This window comes from Carex rostrata, chromosome 6, assembly GCF_964058835.1.
Source record: "Carex rostrata chromosome 6, lpCarRost1.2, whole genome shotgun sequence".
NCBI lineage: Eukaryota > Viridiplantae > Streptophyta > Magnoliopsida > Poales > Cyperaceae > Carex > Carex rostrata.
Genome location: NC_135923.1, coordinates 12,400,817 through 12,419,139, shown reverse-complemented (window position 1 = coordinate 12,419,139; position 18,323 = coordinate 12,400,817). Strand labels below are relative to the sequence as shown.

Genomic DNA, 18,323 nt, shown 5'->3' with positions numbered 1-18,323 from the left:
TAAAACCAACTACTTTACATGACCCACCCTTCATCTCTTTAAAAATAAATAAGTAATCTTCAATTTATATTTATTACGTTTAAAAAAACAAATAGCTTTTACTAAATCAAATATATACAATATATATGTAACCAGTCTTAATAAGTAAATTACGATTTCTATATTTTATCGAAAAGAAAATAAGGTAGCTGTTGTGGTTAAAATAGATACTTCTATTTTTTTTTTTTTTAAAAAAAAAAAAAGTTCTTTGCTCATTTGCAACAAGCGATATATATATTATGAGTAAGTATATGATGCTCATTCAGTCATTCACCTACTCGTGTTGCTTTTTATGTGTTGTCGGAGTTTTTATTTCACGCTGCTGGCTAGTGGCAAGTTTGTTTGTATTGATTTTGCTATTTCGGCATGTTTCGTTGACAGTGGCATGTATTGTTGAGTATCAGATTCTGTCCCCCCTGAATTGTGCAAGTTTATAAGGGCCCTAATAGGCCAATGTGCTTATTTTCCCAAAAAAAAAATGTAATGGAAATCGATCCATTTTACCATCATATTTCTAGGGCTGTATTAAAAGCTCGCGATTCATGAGCCACTCGAACTCAGCTCGATAACAAACTCGTTAACAACTCGTTTATTTAAAATTCGAGTTAGTTTGACTCGAGTTGAGTAACTCGTGAGTTAAACAAGTTGAGTTCGAGTTAGACTCAACTCGCTCGTTACAACTCGTGACTCATTTGATTAATGATTTCCTTCATAATTTTCGGCCTATTTTATTTTCCCGAGTAGATATAACTGACTCAAATTGATCCAACTCATTTTATTGTGGATTGTTTGTTAATTCAATATTTACTTCTCATATTATTACATAACAACAATCATCAGTTCAAGTGTTCAACATTTCAACACCTTAAACGAGTTGATTCACGAGCCAACTCGAGTTACTCGCGAGTTAAATTCGAGTCAGCGAGCCATCTCGGCTCAATATTCTCAATATTCGCTACATTAGTATTTAAAACAGGGAAATATATTTCATTGTTGCTTTCAAACTGGTAAAATGGTATTGTATATTTTATCTCTGAGACGAAGTCGGAAATTTTTTTTTTGATAGAAATCTGAATTAACCATTGACTATGTGTTGTGCTTCTTAGTGATGGAGATGGACAACCTGAAAACAAAACTGAACCAGCGAGACTCACCATTTTGCTATTCAATTCAGCATTAATTTCGGATTGAGAAATGAAATAGCTCAGCAAATCTCCTCCGTATATTGTTTTCTATTAGAGCTTACTCTGTGTGGACCTACAAACCAATCGTATCCTACCAATAATTCAATGTAGTGTGTTGCCCTGCTGCTTGTAAATAGCATCGCAGAGTGTAAACACCGCGTCAAAATCAGCTAGCGAATCTCCAACTGACAGATTTTATTTATCAAAATAATAATTTTTACAACTGAATACACAAAGAAAAAAAAAATGAAGAGTTCGACATGGACTCTTTGAACAGAGAAGAAACACGCAAGTCACTTCATAAGTAACATCAACCACCTCAGCTACAATAATTGGGATAAAGTTCTCTATTTATTCTATTTCAATTGAGAAGAACGCGAGATTTTTAATTGAGAGACGATCTTTTTTGTCCAAGCATCATCAAAGGTACAGTTCCAACATAGATGAAGAAAGAATACAATTCACATTAGAGACAGGGTAACCCCAAGATAATTTCAGATATACCTCTTTTACTATAACAAAACAATAAATAACATAATTGTAAATTCAAAATAAATGTTAAAATTTGTTTCATCCTAAAATTTTAACCCGACGTGTGAGCAAAGATTTCCTCGTAAAATTCAGATTTTCATTTGAACTTGTGAACTTTAAAATATTAGGTTAATAGTGAACAAAAATATATATCAGGTTAAACCTTGTACATTTAATTTTACTTTATGGGCCTTTTGTAATCAAAAGCCTTTTCTCCAAGATTATATGGGCCGAATTACGCTTGCCAATTCCAACCCAGCCCACCTAGAGCCTATAAAGCTGCCCATTTAAAACTTCCCTCGTACATTCCAAAATTGCTACTTCAACGTTATACATAGCTGTACTCATTAAAAATTTAAAACTATGGATCAAAGAGGTATACCAGTGAATGAAAACGCTGATTGAAACTATGAATCAAAGACGAATACCAGTCGAAATTGAAATATTCGGAACACCGTTCGCTTAGGTACAATGATTTATACGGGCGAATGAAAGGTTGACTTATCTTTGCTAATCAATCCTGATCAATGATTCCGAACAATGATGTATACCGGTGAAATGTGTTGTCGTCGTCGGTTTTCACATGCCAAGTCCCGGCAAAATCGCAATGGTATAGGATAAACACCTTTTTTTCATATCCATCCCAAGCAGTGCCATCAATTAAGCACAAGAAGAAATTATTTTCCTCCAAGCAAAAACCTCACCTTGATATGTCACAAGAGAGCACCATAAATAGAGAAGCTTCAAGATAAAGATGCATTTATTCTATTTGCTGGTGTCTTGAGAAGGGATAATGTTCACCTAATTAACCGGAGTCCGGAGGTGCATTGGATTCCTGGAAGTGATGGCGTGCGGTCTGTTTCAGAAAAAGCGGAAAACAACTGAACAGGCAACTGAAAAAGGAACCGGGATTCGAACTCAGAAAGGTGGGAAGATAGGTTCAGATCCTCTCCAATTGTGTGAATTTATAGAGAATGTTAATAGATCACGATCGTGCAATTTGGATTTATCCGACAGTTCAGATTTTGGGTGACATAAAAGAGCAGGCTGGTTTTTGCCAGGTCGTCTGCTTTCAAGAAAAGAAGACCAATCCTGATCTGAACCATCTGATCTTAAATGGTCGGTTCAGATTTGTCTGTGCGTTCTGATACTTCTGGAGAGTTGGAGAGCTGAACACGGAGCATTCAAGAAGCATGCTTGTAGACTTGTAGTTTCGAGTTTCGACTTTGAGTCTAGTGCAGAATAGGCTTTTGTCACGAATAATACAACTTTTTTATTTTTTTTTCAAATTTCCATTATTGACCATGGCATTCTTCGTTCTCTTGTCTTTTGATGAGACTAGGTCTCATGGATATCTATAGGTCTAATGAGCTTTAAAACTGTCCAATTTCATTTAAAATTTATGTGTATGAAAAATGATGCAAGCATGCACGAGTATTAAAGCAGCTATATTGTTGGAAAAAAAAACGAGAAAAAAAAAGTAAGGCTATGGTGCTATGGGTTGCATAGAGGAATACGGTGCTACAGCTCAATATTCGAGTTTTCAAAATCCTAACGGTTGATCCGAACCGTTCATCTTGTTCTCCATATTAATATGTGTTTGGAGACCACATTTTACATTTTTTGAAAAAAATTTATTATTTTTTTAGATAGGTAAAAAATCAGCCATAGCACCGTAGCTCCTTATGCAACCCGTAGTACCATAGCCTTAAAAAAAAAATATTCATGCCTTCAGATTTTGATATGAAGCGAATATTGGCCAAGTAATTTTGGACTTGTGGTTTATATGTGGAAAATATTACCTTGGACACTTGAGTGATCAGATATAGTTCTATGCTTTCGATAATTATACTATGTTTTTGAAATTTTTGTTTGATTTTTAAACTATAATGGTGTTGGATTGTGAGAATTTTTTTTGAGGTGCAAGAAATTATCTCAAATTAGTTTAACCCATGGTGTGTGATGTGGCGAGTGAGGAAAAACGTCTGCACCAAATTTTTTCCGATTCTCCCTCTTTTACAAAAATCCAACCCAACTATTCCCTTTTCAGTATAAATTATTATTTCATTTCTAAATAAAAAAAAGTCCACAAACTGACTCCACTCTTAATTATTTTCTTTTATTATTTTTTTAGAGAAAAAAGTAGAGGTCCAATCTCTATTTTTCATTAATCATACATCATGGGTGTAGTTCAAATTCTTTTATTTTATTTGAAAAATATAATTATAATTATGGAGGTAAATAGCTGTTGATGAACACACCCGTGTTAATATTCATAAGATCATCATGTATTTAATAATTAAATTTTAATTAATGTCGTCTTCTAGCTCAAAATGATTAGCGATGTTGATCACGTAACCTCCGAACAACTGGCCGATCGATCCATCTCAGAAGCCATCACTATAAATTAATCAAAACTAACTTGAATAATATACATTAGGGATGATAATGATATATAATATCTCAGCACCACAAGATACATCCATTTCCCAATGCAGATGTGACATGCGATGTTTGGGGAATTCACATCCTCTCCAATACCTGATAAGGGAATCTTTTACAATTACTAGATCTGAACCGTACCTTTTAACTTGGCACGAATCTCAAAGCCCAAAAATGGGGCTCCTACAGTGACCCGAATCCCAAGCCGGTTGAGATTTAATCTCAAACCGTAAAGTAAGTGATCCTCTGCAATAATTGTGCAATACCTGAGAGGATACGGGTTCTGGGTTTGAGAAGGCCGAAGGTGTAATCAAAGAACAGACAACTGCTCAATCCACACAAAAGAAAAAAAAAACAGAGAACAGACAACTGAGGCCATCTCAGTGCAGCGAGTATTTAATATTTGACGTCAGGCTGGAGTGCGCCACTGTTTCAAAACCGTTACATGTGGAGCCATATAGTTTCTGACAATAGATCAGTTTTTTTTTCGTTTAATGTTACGGTCTTACGAGTGCGTATCCTCTGAGATATCTTAATTTTTGCGTGACCGACGTGTCCAGTGCCTATTCGGGGTGATGTAGGGGTCAGTATTATTTGTGCTTTGAGATTCGTGCAGAACGCATTTAAACGGTTGGGATTTTCCATAAAGTCACGCAAAGTTTGAGATATCTCAGAGGATACGAATTTTTTTTTTTTTTTTTTTTTTGATGAAAAGCCCTTAGGCAGAGGATACGAATTCACGGTGTTACGGAGGGGCCGTGTTTTGAATGCGTATCCTCTGCATTAACTCAAAAGGGGAATCTTTTGAGTTAATGAATCTCAACCGTTCAATTGTAAACGGAGTCCATCCGGCCTCCGTCTAAAACATAGGATCTTTAATATTAGCGTGGATTTTAATTCGCACGAATCATAAAGCTGATATGACGGTCCAAATGCATTAACTTAAAAGATTCCTTTTGAGTTAATGCAGAGGATACGAATTCGTGTTTTTTTATTTCTGACATTTGCCAGGTGTACTCCTAAAATATGTCGCGGATTGTTTGAGGCTTTGAGCAGATGATCCTGTCAAGTATTCTTCTGTGCTTAACAATGAATATAGCTAATATAACATCAGTGTATATAACATTTCAGTCTATATAACACCAACACCAAAACCTATCAAATCGGGTTCAAATGATGAATCCAAACCGTTCAAACCAATTTACTTTATGAGCGATGCGTTTACATGTAAACTTTTTATATTTTCGAATTATTTTAGTATCAAATTAAGCAGCCAAAAAATTGAAAAATGAATGTATTAAAATTAACTTAAAAACTCAAACATTTGACCGCTTGACTTGATACCAAATAAACTGAAAAACTTATAAATTTTACATGTAAACGCACAACTAATGAAGTAGATCGGTTTGAACGGTTTGGATTCACCATTTGAACTCGATTTGATAGGTTTTGGAGTTGGTGTTATATTGACTGAAATGACACTGATGTTATATTAGCCATACTCCTTAATAATACACGGTAAATTATACCGGTAGATCTAATAAATAATTATGATTTATTTTTAAAAGTGTTATTATCAAATAGAAACGAGAGTTGCATTTATTACTTAGTTACTCACTTATTTGAAATTTGTACTACTTATTGGGTCTTGAAAATACTGATGTTATGAAGTACAATTTAGGATATGTTCCGCACATCATGTCTTTATAAATAGGAAATTCCATGATATAAAATAAAATTTATAAACATGCGAATAACTGTATGAAAAAAGGTTCGTCAAGTTGAATTTTTTTCCAATGAAAATAATATTTTTTTCATGGAATTAGTGAGAAACTTTTTCCATAATATGGGAAACAATTTAGATGGTTTGAAAATATTTAGTGGGCCAAAATTTTCATGTATTTATATTGTTTTAATTGAAATTAAGTTTGACGATTTTAAAATAATATAAATGATACTAACAATTGAAGAGTGGTTTTAGGAATGGATCAACATACACTACTCAAAATGAAAAAGAAATAAAAGTTCAAAGATGCTTTACACATCAGATTTATAAAATTTTGACTTAATTTAGTATAAAGTCAAGCAATAAAATAACTTTAATGCATTCTTTTTTAATTAATTTCTTACTGTTTGACTTCATATATACTAATTTAATTTACAAATTTATAAATTTGACATGTAATCATATCAATTGTAAAGTATATCGTTTGCAAAGGCTTGAATTCATTATTATGATATTAATATGATATGTTTTGAAGTTGAGCTCACAAATGACTTGATAAGCTTAAGAACACCACAGTTCTACTCTGATCAAATACATATATAGCAAACTAATTGGTTGTCTTACCGAGTATTATGTTGATGATCATGTCTTGACTCAAAATTAATATTTAGTAACGTGTTTGTGATATGAATACAATATGACGATATCTAAAATTAGTGATTTAGTTATAACACGAGTATGATTCAAAAATAGTTTATTATTTTATTATATAAATAAAAATATAAAAAATATTGTTATTTTTATTAAATAAAAATTTATACAATTTTTAATATCGTATTATTCATGCATCTTGTTAAATTTAGGTATAATCTGAAGAGATGTTAAAAATAATTAAAATATAATACGAGTATTATTTGTGAATTTTACGATAACAATATATGAACTTGCATGAACATTGGCCACAAACAATCACCACTACTCGGGAGATTAGGTTTCTTTCGCAAGTGTTCTCGATTCAAGCGATGCATATCCTCTGAGATATCTCAACTTTTGCGTGACCGACGTGTCCGGTGCCTATTCGGGGGTGATGTAGGGGTCAGTATTATGTGTGTTTTGGGATTCGTGCAGAACGTATTTAAACGGTTGAAATTTTCCATAAAGTCACGCAAAGTTTGAGATATCTCAGAGGATACGAATTCGATTCAAGCCGGTCAAAGGTATACCCCGGACTCTGGCATCTTACAAACTTAGACAGTCCTGACTAGCGGGACCCACTGGGGGCCACTCATTATGGATTCTGGTAAACAAGTTTTATCACTGGTCCTATATTTAGAAAATGAAAATCACCTCCTAATTCAATGTTTTTAATGCCTCTCTATGACTATTAATTGTCTATCTGTTTACACATTGGATGTTATTTTTCCATCCAAGTAATTAATCATATCAATTCCTTTTTCTATATCTGGCAATTTTGGCAGCGTTCAAGCTCATATTAAACTGTCATGCTAATAAATTACAAACTGAAAAATTAATTATTGAATTTATTCGGTCTTGAGCTGGTGTAACGTATAATTTTTAAGATTATTATTTATTTTCTAAGGTCTATATTTCTGACTACATAGAGATTTAAAAGATTTGATAATCTAGCTTGTTGAATTTTTTTTTTTCAATTTCCTATGAATATTTAAAGTTGAAAAGACTGACTTCTATCGTTATTAAAGAATGTTCAAAATTCATTCTTACAGGGGAGCTATTACTTTTTCAATCTAAAATATTGTCGGATCGATTGCTTGAATTGTTTGAACTTCGAAAGTAAAGATAAAATATGTGAGATATGATGAGACATGAAAAATATATATAATCGTAACAAAATAAAATTACATATATAAAAATACCAAGGAAGATTGAATTCATTTTTGTTTCTACTTTTATGTGACGAGAGAATAAGACTGTCTTTGAGAGTTTAGATTTTGACAATTAAAATAAAGAAAGGAGATTAATATGTCCTTATTTGTGCTGTCTTAAATAGCATGATATTAATATATCTTACACTATTCGAATTAGGACAAGGACAAGTCAAACATACTAATCCGAACAAAATTATTCTTATACTATTCATGGCCCAAATTAGAAAAATAAATATAACATGTGGTCCTAGAGAATCTTGTTATGGATTGGCCATCTTTGCTAAGTGTTTTTTTGTTAATTAAAAATTAATTATCTGTGCCTAAAAGTGGTTGTCACTGATAGCCAATTTACCATAAGTGGCCGTACAATCAATAGTACTTGAATCATGCAATTCTCATGGGGTCCCATGGCTCAATGATTTGGCATGTTGCATCTTTATCTCTATCCCCCTGGTCTAAACTCTAAGGTCCTGTTCGGTTGCACCAGTGGGAATATGAATGCGTACGGAAATCAAAAATTTTGAACTGAAAATTACTGTTCACGTGGAAAAAAAAAATTCAGTCTGAGTGAATTTTCATTTTCCCACGTGAACAGTAAACTTTAGTTTACAGCCGAACAGGCCCTAAATCGAGCGTGCATCATTGCAAATTTGCAATTTAGTACATTTTGTTGCCCTGCCTTTTGTTATATAATTCTTCTCTAATTCAACAGTGTTAGATCAGAATCCCTTTGTTTAATTTGAAAATTATAATTCTTATTTGTAAGTGGTGGCCTGTAAAATGACATAATCTTGTGACATTGAATTTAGTTAGGTCTGATTAAATTAGTAGATTGTACGTCCTAATCTTGTAGTTGTACATCGTATTACAATATCCATGGAATGATCTTTTTTGGTAGCTAAAACTTATTATCATTATCAATTTATAATTAATCTATAGATGTATTCATTGCAAACACGCGATCGTTCTTTTGCTGAGTCTAAGAAGTTTTGTACCTTTTTTTTAAGTAGAAAAAGAGTTATGTGCTTTAATCAGGTGGAATACTCTGATTTATCCGAAATTTATTTAGTTAGCACTATAATAATTTAAAACTAAACAACTACCACTTAAAACTTTGAAATTCAAAAGTTACTATCCACACATTTGATGCCCTAGCTATGAGTGCGCACCAACTGTATATTTTTTATTTTTGTGTTATGTTATGTTTTGAAAATTGAAATTCTGAATTTTGTTTTGGATGTTGAATTTTGTTTGCTTTATAATTTTATTTTTGTTAGAATTAGACAGAGAAACTAAAAATTAGCTAAAATAAATTCACATAACTAATAAATTATACTACAACATAACTAATAAAGTCTACTACAACATAACAAACATTCCATCGAAAAAGTTCAAATTAAAATAAAACTACAAAAAAAAGATGAACTACAATACAACCACCTCTTGAACGAGAAAACTAAAGAAAAAAATATATATTGTCACAACAATTATTAATTTTTTGACATGTAACTTTATAAAAAACAATTACCTTATTGAGTACGGTTTCTAGCATCTTTTCTCCTTCTCACATTCTTTCAAGGGTTGCTCTATTGGTCTGGTGACCCTTTCGTCTTCCGTCTATTATGTCCATCCACATGGGGATCCAGTTTTGTTGTCTCATATCCAACTTCATTAACCGATGCTCTGGAACTAAGATCAGTCATTCGTGCATCGACCAACACATTGATTGTCATACACATGGAATTCACCACTCCATGTGTCGATGAGTGTGTGAATGTTGTAGTAGTAATTTACGAAGACATTTTCATCCAAGTTCCTGTATTTTTTACACATTTGTAAGTAATGTCATCCTCAATTATAGTAATGATTATGAAGTTATTATTAGACTTATACCTTAGACGACACACCGCCAACACATGAAAAATCTCCGAACGGGTGTTTGTCCCCACGACTTGATATAAGAAACTTTCGCCTAATAAGCACATGACGACCATAATCCTCATTATTGTGATCAGATGCCCCACCATCGTCACTAGCATCCTAATTTTTCTCTACCACTCGTTCTTCGGGATCATCGTCTGTATTGTCAGCATAATAAAGTGGCTCCAGGGTTTCAAATCATTCTTGATCAGATTGGATCGACTAGGACCCCCCTTTAGATGGGGATCAACTAGTACCCGCTAAAGTTAGGGGCCGAGTAGGACCTGTATAGATTGCTCAAGGACCCGACCATGGGTCAACTGCAACAGAGGCCTGGTGTTCTGTTTTGGGTTGGCTACCACATATAACTCTAGGAACTTAAAACTAGAGGTCATATTCACGGTCTTTTGGATATACAACCCTCAACTGTTATCGTCTTGTATCAGGAGCTGTTGGAACCATGTTTGGTTGCCTTGACCAATATTGATCCTTGCGGACATTACCAGTTCATAATAACTCAAGTCAATGCCAAGTTGTTGGTACACTTCCCTAGTTATACCTCTAAAATCTAAACCCAATCCGATATTGATAATTTTTTGGGATTGGGTATTGTAACAAGCACCATTTTGCTGTTGTAATACTTCACCACCAAAATATAAAACAATTCCGAGATGGGCTACGGTGAGTTGCGAAGTAAAACGTGTTTCTACTTCACGTCGTATTTTTATTTTGAAAGTCCAAATGACCGATCCGAACCGTTAGATGTTTAATCCATATTGAAATGTGCTTGGAGACCAAATTTTACATTTTTTGAAATTTTTTTACAATTTATTAAGCATTTTTGAAAATTGTTGTTTTGCTGTGAACAGTAAAAAACAGTAAAATTTTCTGGACCATCAGATCAGCAACTTTCAAAATTGCTTAATAAATAGTAAAAAAATTCCAAAAAATGTAAAATTTGGTCTCCATGCACATTTCAATATGGAGAACAAGATGAACGGTTCGGATCGACGTTTTGAACTTTAAAATCGCAAAATATGAGCGTGAAGTAAAACAGTCGCTTTACTTCGCAACTCACCATAGCCCGTCTCAACAATTCCAATCATAATTGGTTGAATTAAAGGACCATCCTAACAATTATTAAATTTACATTAAATTAAAAGAGGAGGGATTCAATTACACCTTTTTTGGTGACACTGAATTACACTCTCGATTTTCAAAGTTTTCAAAGTTCAAATAGTCAATCCAAACAGTTCAACATAATGGATATATTAAAATGTGCTTACAAATCAAATTTTATATTTTTTTGGAATTTTTTACTATTTATTGAGTATTTAACAAAATTGTTATATACAAACTATTGAATTTTTGTATCCATCCTAATAAATAGTAATTTTTTTTGCAAGCATATTTTTAACATATCCATCATATTGAACAGTTTGGATCGACTGTTTGGACTTTAAAAATATAGAGTGTAATTTGGCGTCACCAAAAAAGAGTGTAATTGAATTCCTCCTCAAATTAAAAATACTATTAAATAATTCTTAAAAAAAGGACTAAGATGAAAAAAACTATTAAATAATTCCAAAAATACTATTAAATAATTCTTAAAAAATAAATGACTAAGATGAAAAAAAACCTCACAAGTTACTCTTTACTCCTTAGCTCCATCGTCTGCCTTCTTAGTGAATGAAAAAATATTGAAATTTTCGCTAATATAGAATAGAAGAGTTGGTACGCACTAAGGGGAAGTGCATCCCCAACTGGGGGCAGTGTTGTACTCTCGGGTAGAGTACGGGTATCTCGGGTAAACTCGAGACGGGTAACGGGTAGGGCGGCGGGTACGGGTAGGACGGGTAGTCGGGTAGAACGAGTACGGGTAGGTTGGGTAATTTTTTAAAGAAGTGTACCCTACCCGTTTCATACCCGTGCCCGTCTCGGGTAATGGGTACCTCGGGTAGGGTACGGGTATTTTTTTTCTGGTTTTTTTTTTTTCAGTTTTTAATTTTTTTTTTTTTTTGTGTTTTGTGTGTGTTTTTTTTTCTTTCTGTTTTTTCTGTTTTTCAAAATTTGAATTTTAAAAGTAACAGGTAATGGGTAAAGGGTGTGGGTAGAACGGGTAAAGCATGCAGGTAGAATGGGTAAAGTATTCGGGTAAATGGGTGCGGGTACGGGTACAACGGGTTCGGGTAGGCGGGTTTCGGTTACGGGTAAGGCGGGTACGGGTTGGGCGGGTTTTTTTCCCAAATATTGGTACCCTACCCGTCTCAAACCCGTACCCGTTTACCCGCCTATACCCGGGCACGGGTACGGCTACGTTGGGTAACAGGTACGGGCGGACCGGGTTCGGGTAACCCGTTAAGGATATTAGCAAAACTCTAGCTGGGGGCACCAAATTGGTGCCCTTCTTCAGCTAGAACATCAAATTGGTGTCATTTTTCATGATGTGCGGGTGATAACTTTTGAATTTCAAAATTTGAAATGGTGATTGTTTAATTTCGAATTATTGAAATACTAACTAAAAATAATTTCGGCGGATTTATATATCTAAAAAGGAATTACATATGGGGCAGACAGGTAGTGGTAGCACTGTCGCAGAGCGAGAGAACGTTGACTGACTGCGGGACCACATGTCAGCTTCTCCCATCCAAACAAAACGATAGGCTAGGTCCATCCAAGTTTTCGATGTACGGATCAGTTTTGGCGGTGCCAATGTGCTATGATCCTGTTGAACCGGCTCTCTTAAAAAATGAGTAGTCCAGTGTCCAGTCTAGTTCAGTGTACTAATATGATAATTATCAATAATCACAACTGTTATTAAATTAATCCTTAATTGTCAGTAAACATTACTAATATGCCCCTGTCCTTGCAAACTCATCACGCTCTGGTCCCAAGTCCTAACCCCCTCGCTCGCTCTCAATTTTAAAAAACCTCTCTGCTAGAAAACAACAAAAAGAGAAAAGGGTGATTCGAAGATTAGGGTTTGCCTTTTCTTCCCGCATTTTCTCGCATTTTTTTTGCAACCATTCGATCGACCAGGAATTCAAAACCTTAGTTACCTCTTATCCGAAGCTCCCGTGTATTGGAGCGTTAGTGTAGATCTGAAAATGGCTGATATGAGCGGAGGCAGTGGCATGGAGGAGGGAAGCGGGGGTGGAGCAAGTGGAGGTAATGCGGCGGTTCTCGCGTCGTCAATGTCGTTTAAGGGAGCGTCGAGGCGGCGGACGGCGCCGGCGATCCGGCCGAGCCTGGATGCCGACGAGTTTATAAACCTTCTTCACGGGTCCGATCCTGTTAGGGTCGAGCTTAATAGACTGGAGAATGAAGTCAGAGGTGCTGATGCATTTAACTCAGTGAGCGGATCTCTCTCAATTTCGTCTCGTTATTTTTAGTAATTTCTTCTTACAATTATGTACAGATAAGGATAGAGAACTAGGAGAAGCTCAGGCGGAGATAAGAGCTCTCAGATTGTCTGACCGTGCCAGAGAGAAAGCTGTTGAAGAGGTAATTTTGAAATCATTGCATTTTTTTATGTATTTCTAAGTTTTTTTGAAATTTTTCTCATAATTCATTCCGAAGTTGAGATTAATTTCTAAGGTAAATGTAGATGTTGAGACTTGAGAGTAGGCCTGCCTTATTCCAATGCACTATTGCATACTTTCTTTTTTCTTCATGATTTCAGCTCACAGATGAACTGGAAAGGATATACGATAAGCTGAAGTTGACAGAGTCTCAATTGGATACCAGAGTAAGTGGGTTGTCTACTCCATCTTAATGTTAGTTCCTGATTTCTATCCAATTGGCCCTTATATATAGCATTATCTCGCAGAATCTAGAAATCAAGAAAATAAATGATGAGAAAAAAGCCGCCATGGCCGCCCAATTTGCCGCAGAAGCGACACTCAGGAGAGTACACGCAGCACAGAAGGATGATGACATGCCGCCGATTGAAGCCATTCTTGCACCGCTAGAAGCAGAGTTGAAGATTGCTCGTCAAGAGGTACCAACACTATTAAGTTAAATCTTAGTTTAGAAATTTTTTTCTTCTTTGATGTGTCCCCTGTACCTACTCTGTTACTGACTGTTTAATGGTCCATAGGCAATCGATTTTCAGAAGAGTGTCCATTTTGTATTCTATTTTTTGAAAGCGTGTCAACTGCGAATTGACATACTATTTGTAGCACTTGGGTGTAGAATATCTGAAAATTTGAATGAGAATTCAAATTACATTTCTGTTCTAGCTAGCTTTTTTTTTCTATAAAAAATACAAGAAGGTCAATGTAAATTGTTGAGATGTTATATTTGCATTGCCAAAGTGGTGTGGGGGTGGGGATGGATTGTCAGACACCAAAACAGCGAACCTGTAAGACACCTAGGGCGCAATGCATGTGTATGTGCTACTAAAGATTCATAGATTGTTTCACAAGTAGCTTCAATTTTACTATTTTTGATAAACTAAAATGGCCAGTTCTATTTTAAGGTGTCTGCTGAGTTATATGCCATATTGTGCCAATTAACTTGAAGCATTTTGATAACCGTCAAGAGTACGAAAGGTCTGTTATTTCTCTATGTCATGCATGCGGAGTACCACCAACAATGTCCGTGGCAGTTTATTATGCCCAAAGAGGGGTCTAACGACCTATAGCAATATTGGACGATATTATTTAACTATTTAATTGTCCAAAGTCCTTCAGTTCTTAAAAACATGTTGTTTAATATTTTACAATAACTCCTCAACAATAAAGATCCATAGGAAAGCAATGAGGTTTGAAATGCCTCCATTTTAGCTGACTTTTAATATAAAAAAACTGTATACCCCAAATAACAAAATAGAACTACTAGATGTGATCTATGTTTCTTTTTTACACGATTGAGAACTTGTAAATCCCACATCAGTGGATTTTTACAATCTGTTGATCTCAAACAAACAAATTAGAAATGTCGTGATATTTTTTATGTGCTAGCAAATAAATGATGTAGATCTCATTTAACGGTTTTATGTCGATATTTGTGTTTTAAATTTAGAGCTAGTAAAGTTAAAAAGTTGAGGCATAGTGAGAGGCCCCAGAAGTGGAGGCATTTGAACCTCTCTTTGAATGAAAATGTTTATGGACTAGAAAAAGCTTCTCTTTATTCTATTCTTCTTTGTATTTTGTAGATTGCTAAGCTGCAGGAAGATAACAAGGCTTTAGACCGTCTTACCAAATCAAAGGAGGCTGCCTTACTTGAGGCAGAGAGAACGGTTGAGATTGCTCTAGCAAAGGCTGCGATGGTGGATGACCTACAGAATAAGAACCAAGAGCTGACAAAGCAGATTGAGATATGCCAGGTAGATGTTCTATAGATTTTTTTTCTTTAATGCAATGAGATAAAGTTCTTTCATAAATAATTGCTTGTATTAAAAAAATGCAGGAAGAAAATAGGATATTGGATAGGTTGCATAGGCAAAAGGTGGGTGAGGTCGAGAAACTTAGTCAGACAGTCAGAGAATTAGAGGAGGCTGTATTAGCTGGTGGAGCAGCTGCTAATGCTGTTAGGGATTACCAACGCAAATTCCAGGAGATGAATGTATATCTCCTTCTACTAATTTGAACATATAGTTTAATATTCAAGGAAATTTTGTTGCTTTTGAATGGTCTGGTCTGGTCGTGCACCCACAGGCATGTGATGCATGAAGGCCAAGTTGGTTAATTCGGGAACTATTGCTGCACAATTGGGTTAATGTTGTGACTTGTTTGAAATTTGAATGTTTCAAAACACAAGTACTGCTGCAAAAATTCAGGCCTGGTTCACCATTTGGAGGGCAGATAGTACCAATTAAACCTTGTACCGGTAATTCTATCCACAATTGAAAAGTTGCCTGTTGCTTAGTTATGATAATTGTTTTCTTAGGATGAAAGAAAAACTCTTGACCGGGAGCTTGCTCGTGCGAAAGTAACGGCAAATAGGGTGGCTGTGGTGGTTGCAAATGAATGGAAAGATGCCAATGATAAAGTGATGCCAGTGAGACAGTGGCTTGAAGAAAGGAGATTTATGCAAGTAAGAATTGAGTAAACTAAGTAACGCATAGAAGTTTTACACATTATTAAATCCTTATTTATATTTGTAATTGCATATTGCAGGGTGAAATGCAGCAACTACGTGACAAACTTGCGATAGCAGAACGGACTGCAAGATCTGAAGCTCAACTGAAAGTGAGGCTTGGTTCTCTCTTTCTGTCTCGCTTTTTATATGTCCATATAAGACTTATTGTCCACTACTGAGCTAACAAGCTTCTAACTAACTGTTATTTGATATCTTAGGAGAAGTACCAGGTACGCCTTAAGGTACTAGAAGATGGCTTGAGGATGACCTCATCAAGTGGGTCTACTCGTAGTAGTGCTGAACCGAAGGCTTTAAGCAACGGCCCATCATCCCGTAGGCTGTCCCTAGGTGGCGCTGACAATCTATCAAAATTATCTCCAAATGGTGTTTTCTCCAGGAGATCACCATCTTTCCAAATGAGATCGTCCCTCTCTGCTAGCAGCAGTATGGTCTTAAAGCATGCAAAAGGAACCTCAAAATCCTTTGATGGTGGAACAAGGTCGCTTGACAGGAGTAAGATATTAGGTAATGGATTGGGACATTTGCTCAATAGGTCTACAGATGCTGTTAGGAACGGTGAGACGAATGATACTTGGAAACCGAATTCAGAGGAGAAACCCAGTGATGGCACAGCAACAAACAGTGAGTCTAGTGATATGGTCTCTGGATTGTTGTATGATATGTTACAGAAGGAAGTGATTACTTTGAGAAAGGCTTGCCACGAGAAGGATCAAAGCTTGAAGGACAAGGATGATGCAATTGAGGTAGAAATTAATATTCTGTTGCCATATTCCTATCTTCTAAAACTCTTATGTAACTTGTAGGTGAAGCTTTATTTGTTTTATTTATTTATCTGTGTATTGTTGTAACTGAAGATGTTAGCCAAGAAAGTAGATACATTGACAAAAGCAATGGAGGTGGAGGCCAAAAAGATGAGGAGAGAAGTCGCAGCAATGGAAAAGGAGGTTGCTGCCATGCGTGGGGAGAAGGATCAGGAATCAAGGACCAAGCGGCTCAGTGCTTCCAAGACTCCTGCCAACAGTTCTCATACAATTCCTTCTAGGTAAACCCCAACTCACTTTAATACTTTGTTTTGAGACACGAAGCATTTTTGTAATACATATTGTATTAAAGAGACTAGTGTGTTTATACCGAAGAAATAATCTGAGAAGTATCAAGAGATGATGCAACAGCTCGATATAAACATAATAGATTTAAATAGAAAACTGTTAGAAGACTTTTATTTACCTTTTGCAGTCATTGTCCACTCAGAAACAGATCCCATCTTCATACTTGACATCTTCGATCTGAATTCAAAAGAAAATTCAAAGGATGTGTTACCCCTTGTACCAACAATGTAATAGCTTTATTATGAAAAGAAAAAGACGTCAACAAGGTATAATTAAAAATTAAGTTGGATCTAACACACGCAATGCTCTAATTAAGCATTGTTGTGACAAAATACTTCTCTGACTTGCCCACATTTGTTTTATCTTAAATCTATTTCATACCATACTTGAAACCCCCCATATAATCATTCTTATATTTAAAGGGTTGCTAAGTACTCTAATCTTTGCTCTTTAAGTAATGACATAAACTTGTAATTTTTAACATTATCAGAAGTTTCCCAAAGAGCGGCATGATGCGCAGCCATCAATGACAACAACAGTGGGGCCTCTGGCTCTCTCATTCTCTAACTTGGGAGGCGCATTTGGTTGCGGCATAGTTGCTTGTGTTTTGTTTTGTTTTCAGTTCCATCTTAATTTTTAGATTAAGATGGCATGGGCAATCATGCACAGTATTAACTGGTGAAGGGGTGAAACTAGTCGGAAAGCAGAGTAGAAATTTACTTGTGACAGTGAGCGATAGTGGGTGATGGTGGGCAGGTGTTGTGCAACTTTTGAGCAAGGCAAAGTTTCTCGGGGCTCGTATATGTTTGAATGATCTTGCATCAGATGTATTATTTAGTGAAAACCCCATGGCTTTGTTGTTTTCCTAGTTGTGAATATTCTTGTAATCTTTCTTGATTACTGAGTTATTTATTATTTTTGTTCGAAGTTATCTGGTACCGACCTATTTACTCTGTTTTAGGTGATTAGTTTATTGTATAAATCATACAAACGTTCTCTTGGTACATGTTGTGTTCCTTCATTGCAGTCCCGTTCTATTATGGCCTGCTCCAGGAAGAGGTGAAGGGTGGAAGAGCAAGGGAGGAAAAAATGATGTCATATTATTTGTTTAACAAAAATTTAGTAGGAGAAAAGGAGCAGGCACAATGAGTAAACTTCTGTGTTTGAATATTCAGATTTGAGCAAGTCTGTGGTACTATGCATATCACGGGTTGGTCTGTGCTACGGCTCAATTTTCGAGTTTTCAAAATCCTAATGGTCGATCCGAACTGTTTATCTTGTTCTCTATATTAATATGTGTTTGGAGACCAAATTTTACATTATTTGAAATTTTTTTACTATTTTTTTAGATATTTAGAAA

General features: G+C 35.3%; 1 protein-coding gene across 1 annotated transcript; it reads left to right on the top strand.

The window, feature by feature from the left end:
- Positions 1–12,616: 12,616 nt before the first annotated feature.
- LOC144555409 (microtubule-associated protein 70-2-like) lies at positions 12,617–17,888 on the top strand. The gene is made up of 11 exons (XM_078303729.1): positions 12,617–13,082; positions 13,168–13,253; positions 13,432–13,497; positions 13,579–13,749; positions 14,908–15,078; positions 15,162–15,317; positions 15,642–15,788; positions 15,872–15,943; positions 16,052–16,597; positions 16,709–16,896; positions 17,454–17,888. The coding sequence occupies exons 1-11, from the start codon at positions 12,857–12,859 to the stop codon at positions 17,491–17,493; spliced, it is 1,869 nt and encodes a 622-aa protein (XP_078159855.1). The 5' UTR covers positions 12,617–12,856; the 3' UTR covers positions 17,494–17,888.
- Positions 17,889–18,323: the final 435 nt, after the last annotated feature.